Below are 14,757 nucleotides of genomic sequence, written 5' to 3'. Positions count from 1 at the left end.
AAAATCAGTACCTATGTACCTACTGTTTAATATTCAGTTTATTATCATTCTTGATTTGATTTTTTGATTTTACTTTCATGTAATGATTTAAAATCAAGACTAAAGCCCGTTCTCCCTTTATTCCCCATAGTTTATCATTCTTGATTTGATTTTTTGATTTTACTTTCATGTAATGATTTAAAATCAAGACTAGAGCCCGTTCTCCCTTTATTCCTAATAATTATATATCCTTCTTTAGAGCATAATTTGAATATTTTTATCCCGTATTTGTGGGCTTTATTTGGGATGTATTGTCTAATAATAAGGCGGCCTCTGAAAGGTATTAGGCTTTCATCTATAACTATTTCCTGCCCTGGAATGTATAGTTCTTAAAACTTTCTCTGTAATATACGTGTGTCGGAAAGCGGTGACCGTCCTCAAGCTCTCCTTCTTCGAGTAGAAAGGACATAATAAACTAAGCAACTAAACACTAACACAGGTAGTAAATGAAACGCAAACACAAGAATTACACAATATAAGAATAAGAGCAATTAACTGTAATTATTAACAATATTGAAAAACAGTTTAAAATGGAATTGGAGTTAGAAACTAAAGTTACCTATCTAGAATGTTTATTATGAACATTACAAAATGGATACTCCCTTCCCAGATCCTACCAATGACACAACCACTTAGCGAACTATATCGGCACTTGTGTACATCGGCACTTGTGTACATGGTGGGGGAGGGTTGTTCGATATAGTACCTAGCGTGTATGGTTTTATGTTATAGCCTTTCTTAGCGGTAATCGGTTCGTTTTTTGTGTCACGCATCCAAGTCCGGACGGCCTTTTTCCATCATTTTTCAACGGTTTGAAAGCAGAGACATCCGCTGGCTGTAGAAGTCTAGTGGCGTTCGGATAGAGGGCGATAAGGATGGAACAGCTGGCCAAGAAGAAACTTCAATGCAGCGTCTGCTGTACACTGTATACAATAAATTCACAAAGACACATTACATTAGCTTGGGCTCCAGTATCTAACCTAGCAGGTATATTGTTGTTATTTACAATAATCAACTTCCCAAGACTTTTTAGTTACCTGGTCATTTGCACCTATGAAAAAAAAATCACAGGCAGCACCTTTTGCATTTCTTTTCTTGAACATGTATACAATAAATTCACAAAGACACATTACATTAGCTTGGGCTCCAGTATCTAACCTAGCAGGTATATTGTTGTTATTTACAATAATATCAACTTCCCAAGACTTTTTAGTTACCTGGTCATTTGCACCGATGAAAAAAAAATCACAGGCAGCATCTTTTGCATTTCTTTTCTTGAACTTGCAACACTTAGCAAAATGATTTGAAAAACCATAAACACTTTGCACCATACGCAGGGCATTTGTTTCTTGCATGATTGCCTGAACATCTGGTACAATTCTTGATATCATATCAAGGTAAGGTACCATTATGGAGAACTGTTCCAATATCTTCTTGGTTTAAAGAAATCCATGTCGATGGTACGATTTGGTGGTGGTGGGTGGTCAGATTTTGTGACCACGGATCATCAGTTAAGGTGAATGAGGTGGTACAATTCTTGATATCATATCAAGGTAAGGTACCATTATGGAGAACTGTTCCAATATCTTCTTGGTTTAAAGAAATCCATGTCGACGGTACGATTTGGTGGTGGTGGGTGGTCAGATTTTGTGACCACGGATCATCAGTTAAGGTGAATGAGATCAGATACTTGGGAGGGGTAGGTGAGTTCAAAGTATCTGGCCAGAGGTTAGGGATGGGAATGGTGGTCTGATAGAAGGAATGGATGACAGACACGTAAGAATTTTGGAAGTAGACGTCGAGAAGCCACATATTGAACAGTTTAATGTTCTCATTGGGCTCGATAGGAAGTTTAGGGATGGGAGGGATTTGACACAAGAGGACGTGCTTGAAGCGCTTGGTACAATATTTGACAAGCTTGTTGTGTGCCTGCTTCAAGGCGTGCACGTCAACATTCTTCAGGAAGTCATTGGTCGGGCGAGAAGAATAAGAGCATCGTTCTTGTGGTCCACTGCGGGGTTGACTAGGAAGTATTGGGATGAACCGACTCACCCTATGCCCCACATCTGCATGAATGAGCTGATCAAATACTGGAGGTGTGTCACTACTCTCATATTTAGTGCCGTAACATACCAGGTACGCCTTTTGAAAATTGCAATTGGCTCGGGGCAACATTAGATTGATTTGCTGTATCTTCTGTCTGAGGTAGCTTAGGCATATCGCTATTCCGTGGGGGTCTAACAGTGAGACAGCGAGAACCCATATGCCGTTGGGGGGTCGTGTTTCTGATACAAAAGTGTATGATATTGTTCATGCAGAGTCGGAATATAGTCTCATCATAAGAATCAAGATCACTCGTGATGATGGGGTATCTCAGTTGATATTCTTCCAGTCTTCTGACAGTACCAGGATCAGTAAAGTCTGTGAATCCTTTTTGTATATGTCGAGTCAGAAATGAGTTACCTCTGCTGACTTTTTGTCTTTCTTCTTGCAGAGACTCATGAACCGTCCGTAGATAGTCGAGTAGTATTCCATTGTATTACCATCGAAATGGTTTTCAGCACAACCAATAATATCGAAGTCATCAGGTGGTTCAAATGTGAATATGTCATCCTGTATCGTAGTTAAGCGTTCAAAAAGGTAATTTCTGTCCTCAACGTAGGACTTGAAGCTGCACGCTATTATAAAGGCTGCTGTCCATGACGCATCATCAGATTTCTTCGTCTCAACATGGTCCACGAGGCCTGTAGTCCGAACTGTGTGAACAGGTCAGGTTTTTGCGGGCTGAAGGTTGTCCTCAAAATCCGAGTCTGAATCCTCTACTGGAGGAATAATGTTCTCATTGGCCTCGATAGGAAGTTTAGGGATGGGAGGGATTTGACATAGGAGGACGTGCTTGAAGCGCTTGGTACAATATTTGACAAGCTTGTTGTGTGCCTGCTTTATGGCGTGCACGTCAACATTCTTGAGGAAGTCATTGGTCCCGGCGAGAACAATAAGAACATCGTTCTTGTGGTCTACTGCGGGGTTGACTAGGAAGTATTGGGAGTGGATAATGTCGTAGAAGTAGAGCTGATTAGGAATTCTTGTGGTCCACTGCGGAGTTGACTAGGAAGTATTGGGAGTGGATAATGTCATAGAAGTAGGGCTGATTAGGAATTCTTGTGGTTCACTGCGGGGTTGACTAGGAAGTATTGGGAGTGGATAATGTCGTAGAAGTAGAGCTGATTAGGAATTCTTGTGGTCCACTGCGGAGTTGACTAGGAAGTATTGGGAGTGGATAATGTCATAGAAGTAGGGCTGATTAGGAATACTTGTGGTCCACTGCGGGGTTGACTAGGAAGTATTGGGAGTGGATAATGTCGTAGAAGTAGAGCTGATTAGGAATTCTTGTGGTCTACTGCGGGGTTGACTAGGAAGTATTGGGAGTGGATAATGTCGTAGAAGTAGAGCTGATTAGGAATACTTGTGGTCCACTGCGGGGTTGACTAGGAAGTATTGGGAGTGGATAATGTCGTAGAAGTAGAGCTGATTAGGAATTCTTGTGGTCTACTGCGGGGTTGACTAGGAAGTGGATAATGTCGTAGAAGTAGGGCTGGTTAGGAAGAGGAGTGACAGAAGCTCCACTCTTAGCCACGCAGAGGCTGTCAGGGATGGTACAGGTCTTGTTGATTTTCCCTTTACACTGTTGTGTTCATCCTTGTCAGTCCTCATATCCCATCCCATATCTTACCCTACGTTCACCATCAAATGTAACAGTGCTGCTACTTTTACCATGTTCACCGATGCGTTGAATGTCGTGAAACCGACCGGACCACCTTGTGACGATGTTTAAATGGAAAGGTCGGGTTCAGCAACTACTTGTACGTTCTTCGAATACCACCCCTTCCGGTTAGTTCTTGGAATACCACCCCTTTCTGGTTCATGTAAGGTATGCTAAGGTCAGGTCCAGGAACTACTTAGACGTTCATGGAATACTGGTTTGCCGGGCAGTGGCAATACCATACCCAAACCATTTTCGATTATTTAATAATGCTGACAAGGCAATGTACGCGAAAGCGATGCATTGTCTGGTATCCCTCTTATTGGTATTTTCGAACCAATATCTTATCCTGGATGGGTTGAACACGGTCATATCGTGAAACCGACCAGTCCACCTTGTGACGATGTTATTAAATGGAAAGGCGGGTCCAGCTTCGAATACCACCCCTTCCGGTAGTTCCGGTTCATATACAGGAATACAGGTATGCTTTGCTAAGGTTAGGGCCAGCAACTACTTGTACGTTCTTCGAATACCACCCCTTTCTGGTTCATGTATTGGCCTTTTCTGTTTTTCTCCTAAAATGCCGGGTTTTACCTGATGAGGTGATACAACATAATATCCAAAGTTGGTTAGGACCAGCTAGTAAATGGTCGGAACTAACTAAAACTTACCCAATGATGTTACTATGGCATTTTTAACTCGGGAATGACCCAAACTTACTAAAACCTTTAGGGGAAAAATTCTAAATTATCGCTCGAGTTGATTAATAAGGAAGTTTTGTGCTTCGTAGAGACAGAAGTCGGAGTGTCCGAGTGCGAGTGGTAAGAAGTGTGATCTCTGACTATGATGAGCGGGTGGGGTGGGGGTTCGAATCCCACTGTTGTTGTCTTTTTTTTTACATAATTTTACCATTTAAAAATATTTTTTGGAAGGTCATAGTTACTTTTTTCATAATTTTAGTTGAAAAAAAAAAATTAAAGCATTGCACGCCGCCAATGCAGTGAAGCAGAAGTGAGATTAGAGGAAAGAGGAGTGCAATGAGGGTAAAGAAAGGTAGGTGGCACGCCGCCAATGCAGTGAAGCAGAAGTAATATTAGAGGAAAGAGGAGTGCAATGAGGGGAAAGAAAGGTAGGTGGCACGCCGCCAATGCAGTGAAGCAGAAGTAATATTAGAGGAAAGAGGAGTGCAATGAGGGGAAAGAAAGGTAGGTGGCACGCCGCCAATGCAGTGAAGCAGAAGTAATATTAGAGGAAAGAGGAGTGCAATGAGGGGAAAGAAAGGTAGGTACTATGAAGTGAATAAAAGGCGGGGTACAAAATTGATTTCCAATCTTTTTTGGGGTGGGATGGATTTTTGTTTATTTTTTGTGGGCACTTGATTTATTTTGGGAGGAACGACTTGGCGGGGTCTTTTTTATGCCACGAAGTGGTATTTTTTGGGGGGGTACAGATTATAATCGTAAATTGAATCATAGCACATTGCTTGCTCGACGAAATTGCTAAATGAAATATTGATTTTCGGTCAGCTCTGAGATGGTTTACACTACACTTGTGACGATGTTATTAAATGGAAAGGTCGGGTCCAGCTTCGAATACCACCCCTTCCGGTAGTTCCGGTTCATATACAGGAATACAGGTATGCTTTGCTAAGGTTAGGTCCAGCAACTACTTGTACGTTCTTCGAATACCACCCCTTTCTGGTTCATGTAAGGTATGCTAAGGCCAGGTCCAGGAACTACTTAGACGTTCATGGAATATCGCCCTTTTTCGGAAGTTTGAGGCTAATTTGAAAATTTCAAACTTTTTTTCCAATGGCCTGAGCAATGAACAAACTCCTTTGTATGAACGACGTTTGTGTCATTTCGTCCAGCTGTGAGTAGAAGACCAAAGTAAGGGTACAACCCGTGATTTCATCTTGCAACCCGTTTACCTTCTTGATTTATCCAACTTCGTCAGGTCATAGACTTTAGCCAGGATCTCTGGGCTCACAAGCTGTATCCAACCAGCAAAGGCTCAGAGAAGGTTAGAACAGAATCTAGCCAAATCAATACCGCCCTTTTTCGGAAGTTTGAAGCTAATTTGAAAATTTCAAACTTTTTTTCCAATGGCCTGAACAAACTTCTTTGTATGAACGACGTTTGTGTCATTTCGTCCAGCTGCGAGTAGAAGACCAAAGTAAGGGTACAACCCGTGATTTCATATTGCAACATTTCACAGACGTCAGTGCTAGAACATTGGCTATCAGGTCCATTGATAGGACTTCGGCACTGATGTCCGGTCCCACCCTGCTGACGAAATACTGGTTGTATTTCGTTGTTGTAACGGAGTGGATAATGTCGTAGAAGTAGGGCTGGTTAGGAAGAGGAGTGACAGAAGCTCCACTCTTAGCCACGCAGAGGCTGTCAGGGATGGGACAAGTCTTGTTGATTTTCCCTTTACACTGTTGTGTTCATCCTTGTCAGTCCTCATATCGTATCCCATATCTTACCCTACGTTCACCATAAAATGTAACAGTGCTGCTACTTTCACCATATTCACCGATGCGTTGAATGTCGTGAAACCGACCGGACCACCTTGTGACGATGTTATAAATGGAAAGGTCGGGTTCAGCAACTACTTGGACGTTCTTCGAATACCACCCCTTCCGGTTCATGTTCAGGTATCCCTCTTATTGGTATTTTCGAACCAATATCTTATCCTGGATGGGTTGAACACGGTCATATCGTGAAACCGACCAGTCCACCTTGTGCAGTGAAAGGCGGTGGCCCGGTAAAGATCACCGTATTCCACTACAAACCGAGTTGAGGGATATTACCTCCTCCAGCACCTAAACTAAAAAGTAATTAAAAGGAAACTTACCTTAGGCACTAAAGAAAGGTAAATACCCCTCAATATCACAGAGTGTGATATTGTGTTAGAATTTTTGATAGAAACACCAAAAGAGATCCCTTAAGCACTTTGGAATTACCAGTTTTTGATTTAAATATCTTGATTTATAATAATATTGGATTCCAGGATAATAAAAATAAATGAAAAAAATATAGTAATATGTGTAGCTCTGAAAGCTTTAGACTTTTCTTCTCGGGTTGCTGTACAGCGTTCCTGTCCTACCACAATGCCAATATGAATGGGTTATTATCCCATTTGCCAGGACAAACCAACCGTTCCCTACCAAATGTATAAGTAAAAATCCTAGACGATGGGAATATCAGCGGCATTGGGCCGGTTGACTTGGGGCGCGGACATCAGGTTCTGAATCTTTTCATTCAGAAGTGCAACCAGTTGCTCCTGCTCGAGTATTCTCTTCTCCAACTGATCGATGTATTTGTATCCTGAGTCCCAAGCTGTTTTTGAGCTCTGTCATACTTTAGTCCTGAAGGCCAGTATACTGGATTCAGGTTCGAACCCCGTTGAGTGCCGAGCAGCATAACAATTTCTTTTGGTTGTAAAACAAAGGAAAATATTGCAAGTTTTACATTTTGTTTTCGATTTGTTTGGACAACCTGGCTTCCTGCACTTCCCAAAGGATTCTTCAACTGCTGGCAAATGACCAGCCCTATGCTTTCTGGCTGGCTTTTGAGGAAGAGGTACAGGGAGCTGCCTTTTCTTTTTGCTAGGACCAGGTAATTCATCAAGATCATTTACGTTATTATCTTCATCGTCAGTCTCAACAACTTCAGATGAAACTAGTCTTTCTCCAAGAAGTAACTTAAAACCTCTCAGTTGCAAGATTTCTTTGGTTGATTTTCCCTTGTTGGTTTGGTCGGTTTTATATAGTATCCACGCATTACTTGCTGCCAAATCAAACAGGTGGCAGATGGAACGCACCGTTCACTTTTTGGTCCTTGCTCTCATGGGGGCGTAGGAGTTCAAGCCTCTTGCTCATAATAAGTGCTCAAGGGTCCCATGAGCGACACATCTAACGGTTGCATCCTATGCGTGCAGTGTGGTGGGAAGCAGAGCAGCACCACATTATTATCGCGCGCCATCTTGATGAGCTCGAGGTTTTTTGGATGTGAAGCATGTCCGTCCAAGAGCAGGAGCACAGGTTTGGTGGGTTGCGGATTGGCAAACAAGAGGAACTGCTTAAACAACAGGGCCCAAACTGTGATTAGTGGGTCACAGGTCACAGGGTTGCTATTGTTAACAATAATATTATCCCAGTGACCCACTGATCACAGGAATTAAAAAACACTATTAAAAACACTTTTTAATAGGTATCACAACAATAAAAAGGATTGAGCAATTTAACAAGTCATTTACACGTACGTACACTCACAATGGTACTTTACTAAATACTACGAAAACCTTGAAAATTTCACGTGTTTCTGTTTACAAAAACTCGTGTATCTTCGTGAATAATCGAGATATCAAAATAATTTTTTTTGCGGCCGACGCAGAACACTACAGCGCATCCAAAAATAGCCAAGTTTTTCCCCCTTGGGTTAAAAACTATTATTTTGGATCTCGCCGGTTTTTAGCCCGTACCTGGGGGCTTGGAGCCCCCTTACCTTTCTTGCAGCCCCCTGGGTGTTGGGTGGGGGAAGGTAGTGGTTTGTATCGAACTCCGCCGGAAGCGTCTGATGAGGGTCGGCGTTCTGCCTTGCGGGGTGGCATTCTGCTCTCGGGGCGGCATTGTCTGGTCTAACAGCGAACGCAAAAGACAGAGCTTCGCGAGTCGGCATAACGCGCACTTGTATATTTTAACGTGGAATTCCTCAAAAATATAACCACCGCCAAGTCTTACGATCTTCTTGAAACCGTTTACCTTCTTGATTTATCCAACTTCGTCAGGTCATAGACTTTAGCCAGGATCTCTGGGCTCACAAGCTGTATCCAACCAGCAAAAGGCTCAGAGAAGGTTAGAACAGAATCTAGCCAAATCATATGGCGCCCAACGTGGGGCTCGAATTCTTTTTTGGCAGCTGTGTACTGCTTTGCTGTCTTGAGCATTATTGAATCTCGGACATCCCTTTTGCCTTTAGCAGCTAGCTGTGATGTGTTGGCGCAGACTATGACTAGTGCTACAGAGGCATCAGAATGAGCAAGAACATGCCCACCTGATGCAGCACCGGTTCGTTATCTAAACTCATTTGTATTATGATTTATGTATAGGTGGCGAACTTGTGGAACATGGCGAACTTTGGGTCACGTACCTTAGCATTTATGGTCTGTAGGACCTTGATCCTACTATGGCCAGACAATAGGGAGATGATTTCAATGCCGTCAAGGCTAAATACAGCCCCAGCTAAAGGTGTTAGCAGATCCCTGCCCAACTTGTCACATGCATATTCGACTAATCTATCGAATACATCCATGGCCAATAATGTGGCATGCTTTACTGACAGATTGATGACTTTGTCAGTTGCAGTGTAGTTGTACACTTGGTTTATCTTGAATGTGCTGACATAAGCTGCCGTGACACCAAGTGACCTAGCATTCCCTGCAGCAACAGATCTTGGGAATCTGAATTTCCAGACTTTGTCTCGCTTTGTCTGCCCTACTTTCCTTGATTCTGGACCTACTTCATATAGAATTTTACTACAGAACTCTAGTTCTATAGTTGCCTGATCTGCAAGCATTGCTGATCCAAAGTCTGGACAGATTTTAGCAAAATCTGCCTTCATCTTTCCATAGTCGAAGGATATGCCAGCCCTCTCATTGATGAAATCATTAGGTGTTATACCTAAGATGGTATAATCACCTGATAGCTCGTGGCCTAGCAGGTTTAATTTGTGCTTATACCGTATACTTCAGGCATTATGTCGTTTGGATTTACCAACAAATCATTCTCAAACGTTGCCCCAGGTATGGGGTTCCTCGCTATGAAATACTGACGAATGGCCAGTGGGGTAGCCGGCAAGGACATGGCAGTAACTACTTGCCGTAAGTTCCCAAGATGTACACTATCAGGTCGGACTGCTCTTCTGGTTTTCTTCTGGTTTTCTTCAGTGTTGGTCAAGTTAAGCTTGGCCAGAGCATCGGTGAATGTAGATTGTCGTGCCATTGTTGGAGTTATAGTCCTCAAATACTTCTGACACGGTATGGACTACTAGATTCACTTGCAGGTGTAGAGCCTTAAGGTTATATTCTCACAGAAAGAAAATGAACTGTCTGATGTATTATCGATATAAGACTCAAACAGATCTTGCTTTCTTACAATAGGTTCGAAGTATACGCAATACACACCTTCTTCCCTGCTCACAGGTCTGTACTTTGGGTACACCTGTTTGCAAGCACAGACGTTGTAATTGACGTAAGATGTCGCTCTATTCAGACAAACGAAAGTAGCCTTGTATATTTCACTGATTTTACTTATAGTAATCCGATATTCATATATCATGAAAAACACAAAATATTATATTAGATCGAAATCAAAGAAAAGCCTCTGCGTGCTGCTTCAGGCAGTGAGCAATATGGAAGAGCTCACAAAACAATTCAACTCAATCGCAGATGAAGCCAAACATGCGCTGGCATCGAACCTTCTCCAATCAAACCGCTTGGAAAAAAGGGAGGAGAGACTGCTAAACAACATCATGAAAATCTACGGCTTCATAGACAATATAGCTCTCAAGAAGGCGTATCCGCTTTGCATCCGGGGGAGCCTCTGGGGCATCTCTCTCAGGAGGCATCTCCTGTAAGAAACCAGCATAACAAAACATTTTTAGAACCATCCTGCTCACAACGGGGACTGGGACTAGGCCGCAGAGCCTCCGAATACACAACCCGTGTACTGGGGGGAGACACAGGAAAAAGAACCACTTGAAAGAGAGAATGGGACAAGGCCCATAGCTCCCAAAAGAAAAGCGTTAAGAACATGGAGACCGGGCAAGGCCGCATGTGAGAGAAGAGAAATGGAAGGCGTCTACTCAGCATGGAGACTGGGCAAGGCCGCAGAGCTACATGGGAGCTGGGGGGAGACACAGGAAAAAGAACCACTTGAAAGAGAGAATGGGACAAGGCCCATAGCTCCCAAAAGAAAAGCGTTAAGAACATGGGGACCGGGCAAGGCCGCATGTGAGAGAAGAGAAAAGGAAGGCGTCTACTCAGCATGGAGACTGGGCAAGGCCGCAGAGCTATATGGGAGAGGAGAGGAAAAGAAGGCACGAGGGCCTGGACTACTCAGCATGGAGACTGGGCAAGGCCGCAGAGCTACATGGGAAAAGGCCCGAGGGCCTGGTCTACTCAGCATGGAGACTGGGACTAGGCCGTAGAGCCGCATGAGAGAGACCAAAGGCAAGAGGACCAAGCCTGCAAGCCAAGCGGCGCTGACGGCCTGCCTACACAACATGGGGACTGGAACGAGTCGCAGAGCCGCAAGAGGTAGGCCATAAGCAAGAGGTCTAAAACAAAGCCCCAGAACCAACAAGCAGAAGGGGAAACGAAAACAATACTTACCATGAAGTAAATTCAAAGATGGACGAAGATAATTGAGGATAAAAATATAAAATGAATTCAAATACTAAAATGGCAAAATGAAGAGGTTTACACACTTTGAAAATTTGAAGCGCACTGATTCATAACAATGCCTTGCAGGCCTAGAAGGAGAATCTTTGTGCTCGTTGCTTAAAGATATGCAAAGAGGAATGGATAAGGGCGTTTACACACGATGAAAATGTTGAAGGCTATCTCACTGGGTCAAGCGAAGGCGCAGACTCCAAAATGCAGAATTCGGAAAAAGGGCGAAATTTGACTTTCGCCCCTTTTTCAAATTGCCCCTCGATTGTAAATCTGTTTCTACCTCCATATTATAGTTGGTAGGGAACATGGTAGCCCGAAGTTGCCTGGCGTTCTTGAACATATACAGGGCCTGAGGTGGGTGCTTAAAGATATGCAAAGAGGAATGGATAAGGGCGTTTACACACGATGAAAATGTTGAAGGCTATCTCACTGGGTCAAGCGAAGGCGCAGACTCCAAAATGCAGAATTCGGAAAAAGGGCGAAATTTGACTTTCGCCCCTTTTTCAAATTGCCCCTCGATTGTAAATCTGTTTCTACCTCCATATTATAGTTGGTAGGGAACATGGTAGCCCGAAGTTGCCTGGCGTTCTTGAACATATACAGGGCCTGAGGTTAGCCCGGCTCTTCGAACACATGTATGACCGAGGCAGTTGCGCCACGATTTACACAATAGCTATGGTCTATTGTTGCAGGTGTCGGCTGGTATTCTCTTGGTGTAGGTAGAGCCACCCTTATTGGATGATCCTCTCCAACAGCTTCAACATTTATAAACTGCCTTCTCAATTACAGAATGTACGGACTTACGGAGTCCGCCTCGTTCTGTGTGTGTCCCGCAATCAGAAATTTATGGGTCACGGATTTAATGTACTTCAAGTTAGTTGTGACATGAGAGTAGAGGGCAATCAGAAATCTGGAAAATTAAAATTAAAGAAAATGGAATAGTACCTATTTAGAAATAAATTTTACAACTTTCACATCAAAACAAAATTTTTCTTAATATCTTTCTAGCAATAATAATTAACCTTTGCACTTACATTGAAATTGACCATAATTCCGACCATTCGATGCCTGTATTTCCGTCCACTGGCCTAATTTCCGACCATTCACTCATATATCACTTCTTTATTAAAGAATTAAGGAGATTTAACTAAATAAACATCAATGAAACTAAAAAAATAATAAACTAAATAATGATGTACCTTACTCACAACTGGGACATACAAACAAATCATCATCGTCTTTGGTGAACCCAATGCACTCTTCATGTGCAAACCTAGCACATATGTTGCATGCTCTCATGTCCTTAAATTCACAAACTTCACACACAAAACAGTACCAGGCTTCTTTTTCAGATGTCTTTCGCGGTGGTTCCTTTGAGGGCTGCTGTGGCTTCTTCGAGGACTGCGGTAGCTCCTTGGAGGGCTGCTGTGGCTCCTTGGAGGACTGCTGTGGCTCCTTGGAGGGCTGCTGTGGCTTCTTAGAGGGCTGCTGTGGCTTCTTCGAGGACTGCGGTAGCTCCTTGGAGGGCTGCTGTGGCTCCTTGGAGGGCTGCTGTGGCTCATTGGTGGACTGCTGTGGCTTCTTTGAGGGCTTCTGTGGCTTTCGTTGTAACGGATGGAACGTTACTTTTCCTTGTTCCCACGAAGGACATCTGATTGCCATAATCCATGTTCTGATCCCTCGATTCCCTCGGTGGTACATTTTGAGATGTGGAACTCCGAATATCAGCGGCATTGGGCCGGTTGACTTGGGGCGCGGACATCAGGTTCTGAATCTTTTCATTCAGAAGTGCAATCAGTTGCTCCTGTTCGAGTTTTCTCTTCTCCAACTGATCGATGTATTTGTATCCTGAGTCCCAAGCTGTTTTTGAGCTCTGTCATGCTTTAGTCCTGAAGGCCAGTCCTGAGTGTCTCAACAACTTCATCGTCAGTCTCAACAACTTCAGATGAAACTAGTCTTTCTCCAAGAAGTAACTTAAAACCTCTCAGCTCTCAGTTGCAAGATTTCTTTGGTTGATTTTCCCTTGTTGGTTTGGTCGGATTTGTATGGTATCCACGCATTACTTGCTGCCAAATCAAACAGGTGGCAAATGGAACGCACCGTCCACTTTTTGGTCCTTTCTCTCATGGGGGCGTAGGAGTTCAAGCCTCTTGCTCATAATAAGTGCTCAAGGGTCCCATGAGCGACACATCTAACGGTTGCATCCTATGCGTGCAGTGTGGTGGGAAGCAGAGCAGCACCACAATATTATCGCGCGCCATCTTGATGAGCTCGAGGTTTTTTGGATGTGAAGCATGTCCGTCCAAGAGCAGGAGCACAGGTTTGGTGGGTTGCGGATTGGCAAACAAGAGGAACTGCTTAAACAACAGGGCCCAAACTGTGATTAGTGGGTCACAGGTCACAGGGTTGCTATTGTTAACAATAATATTATCCCAGTGACCCACTGATCACAGGAATTAAAAAACACTATTAAAAACACTTTTTAATAGGTATCACAACAATAAAAAGGATTGAGCAATTTAACAAGTCATTTACACGTACGTAACTGAGCCTCCTCGAAGAGACAGGAAGGGGAAGGAGGAATAGCCCTCACTAATCTGGCTAATTGGGGGTCCTTAGGCTCTACAAGCCTACGCCGAGCTTCAAAGCACTCGGCTCTCTTACCGCAAACATACTGAAGCAGGTTATCAGACACCTGCTTCAATTCGCCGTCATCACTAAAAATTGACCCCAACTCCTCCCTCACTTCGGGGAATTTTTCTGCTAAAGTGTTCATAGCCCCGGACAGCGCATTCCTTTGAAGAAGGAGGCCATGGGACAGAGTCCCTAGAAAAGAGTCCTGTCTGGAAAGGTTTTCGAATGTCGAACTGTTGGGAAGAGGAATTTCCCCCGGGACTGAGAGGGGTTTAAATACACCTCCCGCCTGAAGAGCCTTCTGAGACTCCGAATACCTAACCCTATTCCAAGCAGGACTACCAAGCTTCTGGCAAGAAATTCCCTGAGAAGCAAGTTCCGGGTCAGGGTCAGGAACGGAAGGCGAACGGTCCCTAGTAGAGGGAGCCAATGAGAAGAGTGGATGGGAAATGCCAGCCTCGTCCTCAGAGTTGGATTCTTCTTCATCGTCATCTTCTGAGGGAACCGGCGGAGTGTCCCTGGGAGGAATCCCCATGTGGGATCTGTGAGGTGGACCCTGGTATCCACCATGATAGAGTCCATAATACCCAGGATCAATGTGTGGGTAATGACCCAACAGGCCTTGAGGAGGGATCATATACGGGTATGCGGCAGCCGACGGCTGAGAGGGACCAGCAGGGGGAGCAGAAGCCGGGCCAGAAGTAGCTCCCACCAATAGAGGGGGCAAAAGAACTGCTGGAGCAGGCCGGGAAGGGGGGGCAGCTGCAGGGGCGGACTGGGGGGGAGAGACAGCTGCTGGGGCAGGTTGGGAAGGAGCTGTCTGCGGGGGCAGTAGACAACTGGCTGGGGGGCGGGAGGAG

At 44.1% G+C, this 14,757-nt stretch overlaps 2 protein-coding genes across 2 annotated transcripts in view; one reads left to right on the top strand and one right to left on the bottom strand.

Moving 5' to 3' along the window:
- The window catches only part of LOC103517201 (ribosome-recycling factor, mitochondrial), a 36,177-nt gene extending 23,830 nt beyond the window's left edge, over nt 1-12,347 (top strand). Inside the window, exon 5 of the mRNA XM_017447369.2 lies at nt 11,956-12,347. The gene's annotated coding sequence lies outside the window, so the exon portion shown is untranslated. The remainder of the gene's footprint in view (nt 1-11,955) is intronic.
- A 110-nt stretch (nt 12,348-12,457) lies between these two features.
- LOC103517203 (gamma-gliadin-like) lies at nt 12,458-12,925 on the bottom strand. The gene has a single exon (XM_008482226.1). The coding sequence runs from the start codon at nt 12,923-12,925 to the stop codon at nt 12,464-12,466; it is 462 nt and encodes a 153-aa protein (XP_008480448.1). The 3' UTR covers nt 12,458-12,463.
- Between the last annotated feature and the right edge of the window lie 1,832 nt (nt 12,926-14,757).

The sequence above is a fragment of the Diaphorina citri genome, unplaced genomic scaffold, assembly GCF_000475195.1.
Source record: "Diaphorina citri unplaced genomic scaffold, Diaci psyllid genome assembly version 1.1 scaffold1779, whole genome shotgun sequence".
Taxonomy (NCBI): Eukaryota; Metazoa; Arthropoda; class Insecta; order Hemiptera; family Psyllidae; genus Diaphorina; species Diaphorina citri.
This window is presented reverse-complemented; position numbering and strand designations above follow the sequence as displayed.